The sequence below is a fragment of the Phaenicophaeus curvirostris genome, chromosome 1 (assembly GCF_032191515.1).
Source record: "Phaenicophaeus curvirostris isolate KB17595 chromosome 1, BPBGC_Pcur_1.0, whole genome shotgun sequence".
Lineage (NCBI taxonomy): Eukaryota > Metazoa > Chordata > Aves > Cuculiformes > Cuculidae > Phaenicophaeus > Phaenicophaeus curvirostris.
This window is the reverse complement of record NC_091392.1, coordinates 182,252,521-182,270,307: the sequence shown is the minus strand read 5'-3', so window position 1 is coordinate 182,270,307 and position 17,787 is coordinate 182,252,521. Positions and strand designations below refer to the sequence as shown.

Genomic DNA, 17,787 nt, shown 5'->3' with positions numbered 1-17,787 from the left:
CTCATGAAGACAGAGGATTCTCAAGTCGGCTTTCTGCCTCTTGAGATATCTGTCAGAAAAAGGATGACTAATAGCTACAGTCTAGAAATAGTCTTGCATATACCTAGGCAAAAAAACTACACCTGATAATTTATAATATAAATAACCACTTGTGTAATAATTCATGAATGGAATAAGAGAAGAGAAAATGAGTACAAAAGCAACAGAAAGGTTACTGGTTAAGTACGACTACAGATAAGGAACTGAGACAATCTCTCATCTAGCTGACATAACATTTTCAAATGTTTATTCTGTTTCAGCAGACTATTTATATAGGTTTGTTCTTTGTTGTTTGTACAGCAATCCACCTGTCATATTGTGAATGAAGAAAATTTTCTCTGTGCCACAGTAGGTACTGTACACCTTGCTTTTATATGGCCTTCGGAGTTGGATTGTAGCAGCAAAACTTCTTATACAACTGTAAACCCAAATGCTCCCACAAATCTCATTTGCTGCTTCCATCCTCTCCCTCTGCTCTCTTTGTTTCCTTGGCAAGTTAGTTAATATACATTGGCAAGAGATGGCACAACTTTTCACACTTGTAAGTTATGAAATACTCATGCTATTTGGAAAACGTTAATAACTCTGACATTTGTATGCCATATTTTGTCTCCTTTTCCAGTATTTAATCAGCAAAAGTATTACATTTTTACTAATTTATTTGAAGAGCACCCCTGGAATTAATCCCATCATTAAGAACAAAACTACAAAAAGTAATGTAATAACAAAAATCAGGCTTTGCTACATTTAAGATGTTAAGATTACACTACATCAACAGAGGGCAGTCTTTGATAACTATAAATCTATATGTGGATTTGATGAACTGCTTGTCTTACACAGGGACTGAAAGTCATGCAGATTTCAATAAGGAATACAAATCTGTGATCCATGATACAGAGCAGAATTCAGATGCCCTCAGAAAGCATTGCATTTGAAATAAGAATAAATTTGCATTCAGTTTTAAATAAACAAGGGTCTTAAAATGTTGGTTTATCCTACTGAATCTCACAAATTTCAGAAGTACTCATCACTAAATTTCAATGAGCATGCTTTATTTATTAATACTCTGTTATATGAGCAGGTCTTTGTCTTAAAAGCTTTTTATTTCTGTTTAGACTCAGAAACACACTGTAATAGTGTAAAAGAACTGCAAGCTTTAATGCAAGGATATGTAGACTCTTTTTTCCTCCTGGTCAAATACCAGTCACTTTATTCACCAAAATTTTATTTTAAAGATCAATAGACTTGTTATTGGGCCCAATTCTTATTTCTTCAGAGACAATTGGTAGGCAAATGTTTTGGATTTACAGGTATCTCATTAGATCAAAATTTAGCCAAGGTGAATTTTCTTGAAGTACCATTTGAAGGCAAGTGTTGGCACAAGCTAACCAGTCAGCAACTCAAGGAAAAATATTTCAAAATTCTTTTCCACTGCATAGTTTTGAGCACTTTTTATTTTATGTTGTGCTGTGAAAAGAAAAAAACAAACAAACAATCCACGTCTTGCACTTTGTACTTGGAGCACCATGTTTCTGAAAATATGGAAGATCCTTGGTCTTGAGATTCAAGTTTTTCTACTGAATTACCATCCTTTGAAGTTTAAAAAAAAAGACATTAACCTGCTGAAATCCAGGGTGAATGCCTCATAAGGGTAGGGAAATTGTATTAGTGTTGTTTAACCTTACTAGATGTCTAACTACTAAAATTACGACCTCCTGCAGCTGCACCCAAGTCCATAACTCAGTACAGGCTTGTTTAACAAACTAGCTTTCTGCAGTTTTCAACAAGTATGTCAGTAACAGAATATAAAAGTATCCATCTCACAAACTACAGTAATCCACTGTCGTAGAACTGATGTCCGCTGATGCCTCTGTACCCCAAACCAAGCTGAATTATTTGTTGAAATACTTATATGCAAACGTGGCTGACTGTGCCTACATGCGAAATTCCAAATTCAGGTTTTCCATACAGAAAACAAGACCGCATCCCATAATTTTGCTCCACTACTGAAGGATAATTTCAGAGATTATCTTAAAAGCAGGCATGACAAATTAACACCAAGTCACTTCCAAAATGCCTTGGGTAATATTTTCATCTGCCCCTCCTTAGTGATTTTTACTTTTCTGTCGCTAGAAACCTTCCTTAAAACAGAATGTGGGTCACATTTCAGTAAGAAACAGCTGTGACAGAAGACGAATAAAAAGTCAGAGGCTGCCACGAAGAATTTTAAAAGACAAGTAACTCCTGAAAGCTCACAAGCTCTTATTAACATGCTTTTAGCTGCAGACACGAGAAGACAGAAATCCCATGAAGCTTTTACTCAGCCACTGCTGCGACCAGTCTCCTCCGAGAAATGAATCTGGATATTGACTAATGGGGTTTGCCCGGGAGATAGTTGAGATTTCTTCCCTCCGGCGCACAGCACGGCGGCGGCGGGCAGGGCTGCACCCCCCGGGCGGCAGCTCGGGCCGCTCCTCCTCGCCTTCCCCTCTCCCCGCCGAACCGGGCCCGGCGCTCGGGCAGCCGGGGGCCAGCGCTGCCGCCCCGCACCCTGCGGGGAGAGGGACCCCGCTGCAGCCCTGCCCCGCGGAGCCAAATCCGAACATGGGCCAGCAGTGTGCCCAGGTGGCCAAGAAGGCCAATGGCATCTTGGCTTGTATCAGAAACGGCGTGACCAGCAGGTCCAGGGAGGTTATTCTCCCTCTGTACTTGGCACTGGTGAGACCGCTCCTCGAATACTGTGTTCAGGTCTGGGCCCCTCACCACAAGAAGGATGTTGAGGCTCTGGAGCGAGTCCAGAGAAGAGCAACAAAGCTGGTGAACGGGCTGGAGAACAGGTCTTATGAGGAACGGCTGAGAGAGCTGGGGTTGTTTAGCCTGGAGAAGAGGAGGCTGAGGGGAGACCTCATTGCTCTCTATAACTACCTGAAAGGAGGTTGTGGAGAGGAGGGTGCTGGGCTCTTCTCCCAAGTGACAGGGGACAGGACAAGAGGGAATGGCCTCAAGCTCCGCCGGGGGACATTTAGGCTGGACATTAGGAAAAAACTTTTCACAGAAAGGGTCATTGGGCACTGGAACAGGCTGCCCAGGGAGGTGGTTGAGTCACCTTCCCTGGAGATGTTTAAGGGACAGGTGGACGAGGTGCTGAAGGACATGGTTCTGTTTAATAGGAATGGTTGGGCTCGATGATCCGGTGGGTCTTTTCCAACCTGGTGATTCTATGATCCTATGAAGGGAGCCCCGCTACAGCTCTGCTCCGCGGAGCCACATGCGAGGCGAGGGTAGGGAGCCGCTGCGCGCAGGCTGCGCTCCTCCGCCGTTCCCCCCGCCCCTGACACGGGGTCTCGGCGGCGCCGCTCCCGCGGTGGCTGCCAGCAAGGCGACCCGTGACCCCTGCCTCCCCCGCCCCGTTCCCGCAGAGCCGGAGCCGGAGCAGCTCTCCCGGCGCCTCCTCCTCGTCTACCCGTCGAGGGCCCGGGGGAGGGCGGGGGGCGGCTGTCCCCGCTCGGGCTCGCGGGATTGGCGAGCGGCCGCGTCCAATCGCTCCCCGCGGGCTCGCCCCCCCGCGGGCGCCCGTTGGCCGCTCGGGGCGCGGGGGGCGCGGCGGCGCTGGGCGCGGAGCCGCTCAGAGCGCGGCGGGAGCCACTCGGGAGCTGCCGGGGCTCCGCGCTGCCGAGCGAGGACGATGCCGGCGGCTCCTCTCGCCGCGCCGCGGCGGCTGCCGGCCGGGTTGCTGCTGCTGCTGCTGGCCGGCGGCGCGGGGCTCGGCGAGCCCGGCCCGGGCAGCGCCGCCGCGTCCTCGTTCTGGGCGCCGGAGGCGGCCGCCGTCGTGGTGGCCAACCGCGGGCTGCGGGTGCCCCTGGGGCGCTCCGCCTGGCTGGACCCCGCCAGGGATCTCGTGCTGCGGGTGCGGCCGGGGGACCGGTGCCACCTCACCGTGCTGGACGAGGACCCGCCGTGGCGGCGGCCGGGCCGCCTGAGTCCCCGGCGCTTCCCCTGCGACTTCGGGCCCCGCGAGGTGCGGTACTGGCACCTGGGCGGCCGCAGCCCCGCCCGCGACCGCGTGCGGCTGCAGCTGCGCTACGACTCGGCGAGCCGCGCGCTGGTGCTGCCGCTGGCGCTGCAGGTGGAGGTGCTGTTCACGCAGCTGGAGATCGTCACCCGCAGCTTGCCCCTCGCCGTGGAGCGCCTGCGGGGCACCAGCGACCCGCTGGACGCGCGCAGCCTGGAGTTCGCCTTCGAGCCGGGCCGGCAGCGCTGCCGCGTGGGGCTGCTGCCGCCGGGGACCGGGCTGCCCCGCTACGGCGAGATCGTGGGGGTCCCCGCGGCGGCGGCGGCGGGCGGGGAGGCGGCGGGCGGCGTGCCGGTGCCCGCCTCCATGTGGGACTGCGAGGAGTTCCTGCGGCTGGGGCTGCGCTACCGGCACACGGCGGCCGGCGGGTCCCCCGACCGCGACCTGGTGCCGCTGGTGGCCGAGCTGCGGGAGGCGGCGGGCGCCGGGGCGCTGCTGAAGCGCGAGTACTTCCAGGTGCTGGTGCGGATCCGGGCCGGCACCGAGAACGTGGCCCCCAAGCCCAGCTTCTTGGCCATGCTCATGATGGAGGTGGACCAGTTCGTCCTCACCGCCCTCACGCCCGACATGCTGGCGGCCGAGGATGTTGAGTCGCCGCCGGACCTGCTGCTCTTCAACATCACGTCGCTCTTCGGCCCTGGCCAGGGGCACATGGTCAGCACGGATGACCGGAGCTTGCCGGTCTCCTCCTTCAGCCAGCGGGACGTGAGGGAGCTGCGCATCGCCTACCAGCCACCTGCGGAGGACTCCGATCGGGAGCGGCTCTTTGAGCTCGAGCTGGAAGTGTTGGACCCTGAGGGTGCCGCCTCGGAGCCCTTTGCCTTCGTGATTGTGGTGAAGCCCATGAACACCCTGGCACCTGTGGTGACTCGCAACACCGGCCTCGTGCTCTACGAGGGGCAGTCGCGGCCTCTCTCGGGCCCTGGTCCCAGCCCCAACCTGGTGATCAGCGATGAGGATGACCTCGAGCAGGTGAGGGTGAGCGTGGTGGCGGGGCTGAGGCATGGCCACCTTACTCTGCTGGAGGACACCCCAGAACCTGCTGCCCCTCGTAAACACTTCACGGTGGCCGAGCTGGCAGCAGGCCGGGTCATCTACCAGCATGACGGCAGTGACTCTCCACTCAGTGACAATCTGGTGCTGCGACTGGAAGATGGTGGCTCGCGCCACCGTGTTGAGTTCCTTTTCCCCATTACCCTGGTGCCCACTGATGACCAGCCGCCCCTGCTCAATGCTAACACGGGGCTGGACATGGCTGAGGGTGAAACGGTGCCCATCACCACCCGTGCTCTTAGTGCCACTGACATTGACTCACAGGATGGCATCCTGCTCTTTACAGTAGAGTCTGGTCCCACTGCTGGGCAGCTCCTCCTCCGTCAAGTGCAGGAGCCTCCTGACTGGGAAGATGAGGAAGAAGATGAGGGCTTTTCTTGGAGGAGGGTCCCAGGTTTATCAGGGAGCTCTATCATCTATGAAAAACCAGTGAGAGAATGGCTGCAGCAGGACATTGTGGAAGGGCGTCTCTACTACCACCACTTTGGGCCTCACAGACCTGGCCCTGGGGTTGTGTTGGACCAGTTTGTCTTTAGAATCCAGGATGACAATGACCCGCCCAACCGCTCCGGACCGCAGACTTTTGTGATCCGAGTACATCCCATAGACAGATTAGCCCCAGAGCTGCATAGTAGTAGCAGCCTGCACTTAATAGTGGCGGAGCAGCAAGTAACACCACTGCGGAGGAAGCACTTGTGTTACACAGATCAGGATTCGGGGGACCGTGAACTCCGCTACACAATAACCCAGCCCCCCACTGACACTGACACTAACCACCCTCCAGATGTTTACGGAGCCCGCCTTGGATCCCTCGTGCTGACTGAGGATCACTCTGTGGAAGTTACTCATTTCACCCAAGCCCAGATCAATCATCACAAGATATCATACCGTCCCCCCCAGGAAGAACTGGGGGTGGCTCCTCATTTGATTCAATTCCAGTATCAAGTGCAAGATGCAGCTGGCAACGTCGCTGAAGGGACTTTCACCATCTACTTGCAGCCTGTGGATAACCAACCTCCTGAAATCACAAATACTGGCTTCAATTTGCCTGAGGGAGGCAGCCATGTCCTTAGTCCCAATGAGCTGGATGCCAGTGACACAGACACTGAGCTTGCCCATCTCAGGTTTATCCTGACCCAGCCTCCTCGGTACGGCCAGTTGCAGCTTTCTGGGTACAGTTTGATACCAGGAGGGATCTTTGGCCTGGAGGATATCAGGCAAGGCAGAGTGGTATATGTGCACAGTGGAGCTGAGACCAACAGTGATACCTGTGGGCTTGATGTGAGTGATGGCATTCATTTTGTGCCTATCACACTAAAAATGAACGTGCAACCAGTTGATGATGAAGTTCCTAGGCTACGGTTGCCCCCAGGCACTCTTGGTTCCTACCTAGATGTTCTGGAGAATGGTGCTGCTGAAATCACTGCTAATGTCATTCAGGGCACAGATGAGGACACAGATGACCTTATGCTGACCTTCATTGTAGAGGATCCTCCTCAGCATGGGAACATCTTGGTCCAAGGGGTGCCTGCAGAGAGATTTTCCCAGAGAGATTTGCTGGATGGTGCAGTGGTATATGCTCACACTGGTGGTGAAATAGGTCTTCTGCCCAAAGAAGATGCCTTCAACCTTACTTTGTCTGACCTGTCTGAGGAGTGGAGCGTCAGGGGCAGTGTTGTTCAAGGAGTTTCAGTCTTGGTGACCATTCTTCCTGTTGACAGTCAAGCCCCAGAGATTTTTGTGGGAGAGCAGTTCATGGTAATGGAAGGTGAAAAACGAGTCATTACTCCTGCTCATCTCAGGGCTGAGGATGTGGATACTCCTAGTGATGATATACTCTGCACCATTGTTGCTCAGCCCTCATCTGGGTATGTAGAAAACATCTCTCCAGCCCCGGGATCTGAAAAATCCAGAGCAGGTGTAGCTATAAGTGCTTTTACTTTGAAAGACCTCCGTCAAGGGCATATTTTTTATGTCCAAAGTATACATAGGGGTGTAGAGCCTGTTGAAGACAGATTTGCTTTGCGCTGTTCTGATGGCATTAACTTTTCCCAAAGGCACTTTTTCTCCATTGTCATTATACCGATCAATGATGAAGAGCCTGAAATCTTTATGCGAGAGTTTGTTGTGATGGAAGGCATGAGCCTGGTTATCGATACCCCTATCCTCAATGCAGCTGATGCAGACATCCCTCCTGATGAGTTATTGTTCACAATTACGAGACTTCCCAGACACGGGCACATTGTGAATCAGCTTGTCAACGGAACTGTCCTGGTGGAGAGCTTCACTTTGGATCAGATAACAGAGAGTTCCAGTATACTCTACGAACATGATGACTCTGAGACAAAAGAGGACAGTTTTGAGGTGAAACTCACAGACGGTAAACATACTGTTAGGAAAACTGTGCTCATCATGGTTATTCCTGTAGATGATGAGACGCCCAGAATGGCCATCAACGATGGTTTGGAGATTGAAATAGGGGAAACTAGAACTATCCATAACAGAATATTGAAGGCTACTGACCTAGATTCTGAAGATAAAACCTTGACATACATTATAAAATATGGGCCAGGACAAGGCCTCCTGCAGAGAATAAAACCTTCAGGTGGAGTTGAGAATATCACCTTGGGGATGAACTTCACCCAAGATGAAGTGGATAGAAACTTAATTCGATATATGCATTTCGGCCAACAAGGAGTTCGTGATCTTATCAAATTTGATGTGACAGATGGAATAAATCCTCTCATTGACCGCTATTTTTATGTGACAATAGGCAGCATTGATATTGTCTTCCCGGATGTAATCAGCAAAGGAGTTTCTTTGAAGGAAGGAGGGAAGGTAACCCTTACCACTGATTTGCTTAGCACCAGTGACCTGAATAGTCCAGATGAGAAGTTAGTTTTCACCATTACCAGGGCACCTGTTCGTGGTCATCTTGAATGCACAGATCGGCCTGGGGTACCCATCTCCACTTTTACTCAACTCCTGTTAGCAGGCAATAAGATCTATTACATTCACACTTCAGAAGATGAGGTGAAAATGGACAGCTTTGAGTTTGAGGTGACTGATGGCTATAATCCCGTATTTCGTACTTTCAGAATTTCTATCAGTGATGTGGACAATAAGAAACCTGTTGTCACAATCCATAACCTAGTGGTGAGTGAAAATGAATACAAACTGATAACCCCGTTTGAACTGACTGCAGAAGACAGAGATACACCTGATGCATTGCTAAAATTTATAATCACTCAAGTACCTGTTCACGGTCAGATCATGTTCAATAACTCCAAACCAGTCACTGCCTTCACTAAACAAGATCTAAATGAAAATCTAATCAGCTACAAACATGATGGCACAGAATCAGTGGAGGATAGCTTCTCCTTTACTGTTACGGATGGCACTCATACTGATTTTTATGTATTCCCCAACACTGTGTTTGAAACAAGGAAACCTCAGACTATGAAGATTCGAATAATGGCTGTGGACAACAGTGTACCTCAGGTTGTGATAAACAAGGGTGCTCAGACTCTCCGTGTTCTGGCCACAGGTCACATTGGGTTTCTGATTACCAACAAGGTGCTCAAAGTGGAAGACAGGGACAGTTTGCATGTTACTCTCAGGATCAGAATCACAGAGGCTCCACGCCATGGCTTCCTGATCCACCTGGGGAAAGGCAACCATAGCATCAGCCACTTCACCCAAGGTATTATAATACTCCATGCTTTTTTTGTATCACTGGAAAGAGTCTTTTTTTGTGCTAAGCTCTTTAATAATTGATGGAAGAAACTTTCAAGCAGCAAGCTTATTTCTAATGGCTTTATTATTTTTCAGTTCTTTCTGTTATTTATTGCATCTATGACAGCTTTAAACAGCAAAAGGGTTCTGCTGGGTAAATAGTGAATAAAGGGGCATCTTCAGTTTGGAAAGCTTATGATCCAAATGACTATAATTTGGACTTTTTATTAGTGACAGAAGTTTTCACAACAGAATTGGGCTGCACATGGTTGCAGATCTTTAGAGGCCGAGTGCCTACTTTAAACATGTCTATTTAGAAAATGTTACAGGAGTGGCCAAGCTATTATTAACTAATGGTCATACCACATCTAGGGTATCAGTTGCTATACAGTCTGAGCGCACTTAATTGTAAAAGCAAAATCATTTCCCAAACATGGGGAAATAGTATATTATGAGTTCATTTGTTGCCTTAATTATACAAATCTTAACCACTAAGTGTTTGTGGTAAATTAAAAGGTAGTATAAATGTTTTAAAATTATGCCAGTGGTACTTAATTTTAACATGAAACTGAAATACTGAGTGGTATAAATAGGCTAAAAAACACATGTACCGTATGTTCTGCAATAAAGCCTCAACAAAAGGGTATGAAGTAACTTCTAACTGAAAGGGGAGCGTTAGCTATTTGCCGGAGAATTTTCCATGTTATTTTGCAGTGAGTTAATAGCTGATTAATATAAAACTCAGATAAGGTTTCTTAGACCCTCTTACAGCTGGGGATTGCACAGACAGCACAAAAGCATGACATTCAAAGTTAAAGGTGTTCAGACGGACTGGGCCATGTGGGTGGGAAAGCTAAAGATGAACACTTGCAGTTGCCTGTATTATGTTTCGCAGAGCCCATACTGGTAAGTATCCCATGTTGGCGTTACTGATGTTCTTGTCAGATACATCAAATCTTGCAAACAGTTCTGATGAACTTTTTAATGGCTAAGATGCCTTAGGTTTTGCAATCTTAAGGCAAAAACGTGGATGAGCAGGGACCAAACCAAGTCTAAGGTTTGGGAACTGCCACGACTTCTTAAATGTGAGGCTTCAGTAGTGAACTGAAAGTAATATTAGGAGTATTGTTGTCAGAATACGGAAGAAGCGAAAGAAAATAAGAGTAAGCAAGTAAACAGATTATCACTTTTTATTGTTTTATATGTTACACTAGAAAATGAAGAATTATGGAGTGGGTGTTCCTTGAAAGCAGATGACTGCGTAGCACAGTGATATCCCATTTTTTCAAGGGGAGGGGTGCACATTCCATTCTCATACATTTGTGAGATGCAGTTGTTACTTCGCTTTCTCTTGGCAGTCTGACCACATGTCATGTTCACTGGTCTTCGTACAGGCTTTCTTAATATCCTGGGGCTGCCTGAGCTGGGTGAGGAGCATGCAGCCCTTAGAAGAAATCGGTTTTAAAGCTAGTAAGGATCCCCAGGAAGTGCTAAAACTCAACAGATTACCTGACATTACTGGCACAAGCACTTTAATTTGTTTTGAGTTGGATGTTTTTAAGAAATACACATTTCTTCAACAGTTTTGTCCTTTGGCCTCTATGAGCAAATACTGTCTGAGCACCTGTGTTATTCCTGTGGTATTTCTCTTCCCAGCCTCCTAAATGCTTTATAGAATGGTTTGTATTTCATGAAGCAAGCACATAAAAATGTCTTCTGAATGCAGGGCCAAGCACTGAGGGAGAAGAGTATCTGGAAAGCTTGCATGAAAGGCAGAAAGCATCAGGCTCACACAGGGGTAATCCGTGTGCTGAGGACAGGGAAATATAACTTGCTGGAATAGAATACCTGGGTCATAGAATAACCTGGGAGTGCAAGTCATGGATAAAAGGACAGTATTTTTCCTTTCCTTTTTCCTCAGATGCCCTCTTGTCTGTAGCCACTTTGGGTATGGGAGACATTGTGAATGGCAGGGAGACAAAAATTCTTGGCTGAACGTAGGGGACTACAGTTTTGAGAAGTAATGTGAGACACAGAGATCTTACATAGACCAAGCTGTGTAGTCAAAACTATGTGTAGTTTCCTGTTATCCATCACCTTGTCGCCCACTACCATTAATGCACAAAGTACTGCAAATCCAGAGTAGTGAATTTATGCATATTTCATGGTTATGCTATATTGAGACAAATGATTGTCTAATGTTCAGGCCAGGAGTAGCCAGGACCCTCTTTTGTCATATTCTTAATGATCCTAATGTAACTGCAGATTTTGCAACCAGCATGAGTGATAGTTTTACTTTTGAGATGCTCTGGGATTGACTGTTGGACTTGTTGTTACGAGCTTTCCTTTTATGTTTTGATCACCCCCCTTTTTAGGTGTCCTATCCTGCCATTTAGGGCTACCTCTTATAAAATGCTGAATAGTTCCAGTTTCATTAATGTGTGGGTCCTGATAGGGCTTGTAAAACATCATTAGTCTTCCAATTTATGTTGTAAGGGACCTCTGGAGGTCATTTTGTCCAGCCACTACTGGGCCAACTTTGAAGTCAGATGAGGCTTTCCAGGGTCATGTGCAGGTGAGTTTTGAGCTGCTTAATAGTTTGCAAAGTCCATCCTAATAGTCTAGCACCTTACCCCACCATTCGTTGGATGTGGTCTGTGGTCCTATAAGCACAAAGCCTGACCGCTTTGAGTGAGGTAATATTGATGAAACAAGTTTCGTTTTGTACAAGCAGCTTGAGCAGTCTGGTTTTTTGAGATTGCCTATAACTGAAGGAGGGGGCAAAGCTGTTGTTTAGCAAACAGCTTACTGACTTATGCTTGGGATTGCTTTTCAATATCTGCCAACAAAACTTTGTCAAATGCCAGAAACGAAATTAGCCTAGCTTTCATGATGAGTTGAAAGCCTCCTGTCAAAATGCAGTTGTGCAGAATGTAGTATGTCCTAGATATTTGTTGTGTATTTTAATCAGTGTGGGGATTTATAACGAGTAACATCAAATATTTCTGCTACAATTACAGTAGGTAATATTTTGCTTATGAGGCTCATAGGGCTGGAATTGCTCAAAGTGAGGATTAGAGTGTGGAAGAATTAACGTCTTGATAGAAGGCCCCCAAATACTGCAAACAGTTAGTACTTTTTATTCTTTTATATTTAATTCTTAGAACAATCTGAATGGGAGAGAGAGAAGGGCAAGGAATAGTAACAAAATAAAATATTCTTAGAATACATTAAGCAGTTCTTAAGTTTTTTCATTGCTCCTGAAAGGAGCACTCTTAACTCACTATGATTTATTTGTGCTTCATATTTATAATTTCATATTTATAAATAATGAGAAAGCTTAAATAAAAACATTTAACATGTGGTAATTTCTAGTATACTGTTGTCCTAGGGCAAAAATACTTACACATAATATTGTGTATGCATAATCACACTGCAGTCATCTCTGCAAGTCAGGGCTGGAATTTTTCCTTAGTAGTTATTCATAAAGATTAAATTATTTGTTTAAAAGTGGGTAAATTCTATTATATAACTGCCAAGTCTGTCATATTTGAAGAAGTTTAGCGGTATATAACAAGTAGTTAACTGACATTTGGATAATGTTTTGAATGGTCAAAGTGTGACGGACTCCTGAGCCCTGTTTTGGGAGTCTCTGGTCCCACAGGGGTAAGTTTGTGAGGGAGGACTAGTTCCCATTCTATAGCTCTGCAGGTGTGCTGAGGAGTGAGGAAGAAGGGGAAGGGACAGTGAAGAGTAAGGATCTACCTTAGCAGTAATATAGCTTGATTGATGTCTCAGCATTCCGTGTAGTCTCCTGAGGCCAAAGATTTCTACGTGGCTTCTCCAGCCAAATGCACAACACTTTGCAAGCAATGATTTTTTTCAGTGTTCACCCCAATAATGCTTTTTATCTTCTCTTTCAGACAGGTGTTTCAAAGAGACAAGTGAATACTGTTGTAAAGTGCATTTGTTTTTTAAAGAATAAACATTAATGCATGTAACCCTTAACAACCACATCACTTTTGCAGAATTTTAAATGGGAAATTAGTGCCCTGATCTAGTGGAGATAATTTTTTTTTTTAATAGAAAATAATGTTGGATGGATTTCAAAATTATGTTGGAGAATTCCAGTGTCATATTAACATTTAGCAGGCACTGCAGTGATGCAGTAATGGATTGTGCTTACAACTAGGCAGGTTTTAATATAATTAGCATAACCTAATGGAATGTAGAAGGAAAGTGTAGAATTGCTCAAGTGACTCTGAACATGTTCCTAATGAACAGAAAACTGGTCATTCCTTTGCAAATCTTATGGCAAAATTAAGATGTTTGGATGACAAGTGGCTCTTTTTTTTATGAGGTGGTCCTGGTCCTGCAAACATTGGCTCAAGTGCTTATCTGTATATACATTGGAACTATGGATTTTAATAAGGCTACCCATATGAGCAGAGCTGAATAGTTATATGCTTGCAGAATTAAAGATTTATTTGCTCCACCAACATGAAGAGGGGTTTGTTTGCATACTCTTTACAGCCCAATGAATTTTTGATATCTAGCTTTCAAATATTTATGGAAGAGATTCATCAGTGGCTTGTATTTGCTCATAATATTTTTGTTTGTCCTAGAAGATGTCTGCCTGCTTATGGAACTGAGAAATTTGAGGCACTCTTAACAAAGTGCTTTGGGCGTCTTTTTAGTAATGCGTATGTCCTAACATGGGAGGAGAACTTGGGTGGTACTTAATGATACTAATTTCCAAAACTTTTTCTTAAAAAAAGTATCAGACATGGATTTTTACTGACAGAAATTTTTCAGGGAAAGTGACAAAATAGTTCTTATGTGTTACGTGTTTCTCACCACTGCACAAAGAATCCAGAAAACACAGTATTAATAAATATTTGTTAACATTTTACTACCTTTCTTTATTGCAATTGATGATTCAAAATTGCTCTTTGATTTTTTTTCTTACTGTAGTCTTGTCTGTCTAGTGTTTGGGTTCTTCAAACAGTCAATCAATGTATGGGTATGAGCACAATCTGTGGCAGTTCATATAGATTATATGACATATCCTTTGCAAGCATGCTGATAGGAAGGGTGGTCTGGTGGAGAGGGCAGTTTTGCAGGTGACTGAAGAGATTGCAATCTCTCTGTTGCAGAATGTGTAGAGATATTCTCTCCTAGAGAGGGACCACATGCCAGAACTGATCTAGTTCTAGAGGCAGGGTTCGGGGTAGTGGGGGGGGAGGGTCACGTGAACTAATTTGTCTTGCCTCTTGAATGAAGGGTAAAACTTAGCATAGAAAATACCCTGGGTTTTGCTCTCATTTTGGCCATAGATTTTCTGTGACCTCTACAGCCCTTCTCGGGATGAAGAATGACAGAATTAATACATTAGTGGAGATACACCTCTGTTTAAGAAAATGCACCACTAAAAATATGAAATAGCTCTGACTGTTGAGCCTATATTTCTACATTTCTGTTCAAGTTTTTCTTGAAAATACATCTTGAAAGAAAGAGGGCACTGGGAGGGGAGGTAAAGGGAGAGAGAATGATGGTATCAGTAAAATCCCAATGCTGTTAATACCGTGTTCCTGAGCTCTGCTGGAGAAACTTAACCTCTCGGTTGAAGCTAAACTAATACATGTCAAGGTTTTCTGTAAAAATGTTTCCTACCTTCAGCATTTAAAATAAAATCTGTTTTTCTTGACTCTTTCCAGCTGATATTGATGATATGAAGATATGCTATGTTTTACGTGGGGGTGACAATGCCACCAGTGACATTTTTCATTTCATGGTCGAAGATGGTGGTGAGTACTCATGAGATCTGCGCTTTTCTTGTTCTTGAAAGAGAAGGAGTTTAAGTATGCTTTGGGAGTTTAAGAGCATTGAATTTAACTGACGGAAATCGATGTTACCTCCTGGAATAGAATTTTTGTCGTGCATTTCCCATATTGTGAACTATTTCTAGTGTTGATGAAATGGTAATACCATCTAGTGAAAAAATTGAATTCTCTAAGTCTACTCTGATACCTGGGCTTTCTGTAGCTTTACCTTTCTGTTCCCTATCCAGGCTCTTTATACATATTCTCGTAAGTCTTTTATCTTGAGAAACTTCCTACATTTTAATTTACAGTTACAGTTGCCTACCTCTTTAAAGGTTCCAGCTGTAAGACTATTCATATGGATGCATTTTTTCTGATGTACATGTTGCTTAGAGTTCAAGTTCTGATTCTAACATAACAGAATCCTCAATGGCTTGTCGAAGATCTTTCTCAGGTCACTGATGTGGATTCATGTGACTAATATTATTTTGCAGGATTGTGGAGGATACAAAAGGTAAGAATAAGGCCAAATTGAGAACACCTTCATATACTCATTCTGGGAAAAAATAATCAGGTTTTGTTAATTTGTTTTTAAAGAACATAGAAAGGGTAAACAAAATACATTAGCAGGCCTTTTTTTCCATTCAACGGTCCAACAGTATGAAATGTGGTGCTGTGACAGACTTGCTTTCTTACTCATCAAGGAACAAATCTGCCATCTAAATAAATGGAGAATAGCTATGGGATTATGACTGTCTCATAATAACTTTCTGAGTATAACTAAAGAGAAAAGAAATGGGTTTCTAAGGAGGCTGTGTAAGAATAGAATGAAAGAAAACCTTTAGGACCAAACCAACATTAGAGGTTTCACCAGAAGAAACTGATTGAGGTTTTAAGCTTTGAAAGAGTCTTGTTATCTGTATTAGTTACCTACATATGTATGGCTGTAGCGCTTTTCTGGCTATAAATGGCTTGTTTCATGGAAGTAATTAAAAAGTGAAATAAATTAAATACAATTCAGTTATTTATCAGTATTAGTATTTTTTAAAGGTAGAAAAGGTTTCAATTCTTCATGTTTAGGGATTTAGCTTCAAGACTGTCTGCTTTCAACTGAGCCCTTATATTTCTGTTATGCTTAGACCATAAAGATACCATAATGTATTGGGTGCTGATTAGGTAGCTGTGTGACATTTTGGAAGAAAATAACTGTCATCCATATTACTAGTTTGCTTTCTGTTTTGTTTTGAGTTTTGATTCTTTAAAAGTCATGCGATACTGTTGATACTGAAAAGATGTTGAGTCCATGTTAGCAAAACCTTGAAAAAAGTCTGGATTTTTATTTTTTATAGACATTGTGAAATAGTCTCAGTTCAATCTTTTTCCTCAGAAATAGCTTCCACATTCCATTAACAAGGTGAAGAAAAAACTCTGCTTAGCAAGTGCAAACATGTAGCAGTGGTGAATCCTATTGTTTAAATTATGAAATTCTTGATCCACTGATGCTACCAGAAGGCAGGGAAAATGGATTTTATTTTTTTTTCTTGTGGGGAGGTAAAAAAATGGAAACCCAGACTGATAGTTGAACTCATGAATATATTTGTGGTATGAAGATTTGCACGCTACTGAGAGACTGACTCAGGTGAAGAAAAAGATCCAGCTGAAAATGCTTGAGTCTTTTAATTAGTGAAAAACAGGCTCACAGAGTAACCTAAATCTGATAAATTTAATGATAATCTGCAGTGTCTGCAGCACTTTCATATTACTGAAAGCTCAGGGAAACTGGGTATCTATGGCACTGCCAAATATATGGCTGGAGTTTGAGCTTTAGCTATGAAAGTTGCACTAATCTGTGTGGAGTGAAAATTGACATAGAAATTAACTCCAGTGTGTTGAGCGCTTGTGCCTTTTTCAGAAAACTGCATGCTATGATTTCATGCTATGTGTCTTATGAGTTGTCTGAAGTATTTTTACTCCTTACATGAGAACCTAGCACTGAGAATAGAATTAAAACTAAAGTCTATTGTTTACTTCCCCTTTATGCCCTGCCTCTCTGTTTTTTTATAATGCTACTGCAGTAAGTCATAGTAATTGAGTAAGAATATGGATCTAAATGCCTTCCTATCCAAACTGTAGAAGATATTTTCACATTAATTGTGCGGTTTTGAATAATGTGAAACTGGTTTAACTGGTTTAAGGCAATTTTTTGGTCAGATTCTGCTGATTGTGTAGAATGAAACAAACATACTTCAAAGCTGGAACTATACTCAAACTCCAGCTCAGACCCCATGCCTCCAGAAGCTGTACCAGAGTCAAATATGTTCCCTTGCCCAGCAATGGGTATTGGGACTGAGGTGGCAGTACTGCAGCCGTACTCTGAATGCCAGTTAAAGAGCAGAGCTTCTCTGTTAAGGACTACTGTTTCCTTCATTTTTGCTTCGCATAAGAAAAATTCTTTCTTCTTCTTAGGTGATGAGGGTAACTTTGCAGTATTCAAGTTCAGACCATGTAAAATGAGAGAAGGAATGTTTATCTCTTCTAAATAGTGATCTGTTAAAAATTTTTAAAAACTATGACCTTGTTCTTGACCTGCTTGTTGCTTGACTGGTGCCATTGTCATAGTAGTCTGCCTTGCTTGCTTCTCCTCCTACCCTATCTGTCTTTCTGGAGCTTAAGGAACCATCACCTATGGCAGAAATTCGTTTTGTGTGTTGTATTCTGCGGTAACTTTTATTGCAAGAGGCTGGTGCCATACTAATGGTATTTGCATTACAGAGTCAGTTCCATTAAATTCATCTCTTTTGAGGAAAAAGTGAGACAATGCTGGTTTGAGCTTGGGGCATTCTAAAACAAAAAAATATTTTGTAAGGGGGAAACTCATGTGATGCTTAGCCCTAAATTGAACCATAATCTGTCCCTCCCTTACCCAACTTCCTTCTCTGCTCCGTACTTAAGTGGTGTCCTCCAAACTGTTTTTATAGGGCTGCTAAGTGATATCTTGCAGTGCAGTGCCTCAAGGGTAAAATGGTTTCAAAGGGGAAGTAATGACAGATTCTTATGCCTGTCTTA

The 17,787-nt window shown here is 44.4% G+C and overlaps 1 protein-coding gene across 1 annotated transcript in view; it reads left to right on the top strand.

The window, feature by feature from the left end:
- The first annotated feature begins 3,724 nt into the window (after window positions 1-3,724).
- FREM2 (FRAS1 related extracellular matrix 2) overlaps window positions 3,725-17,787 on the top strand; it is a 125,514-nt gene continuing 111,451 nt past the window's right edge. Inside the window, exons 1-2 of the mRNA XM_069881974.1 lie at window positions 3,725-8,867; window positions 14,617-14,706. Of these exons, the coding sequence (XP_069738075.1) occupies window positions 3,725-8,867; window positions 14,617-14,706 (5,233 nt within the window). The remainder of the gene's footprint in view (window positions 8,868-14,616; window positions 14,707-17,787) is intronic.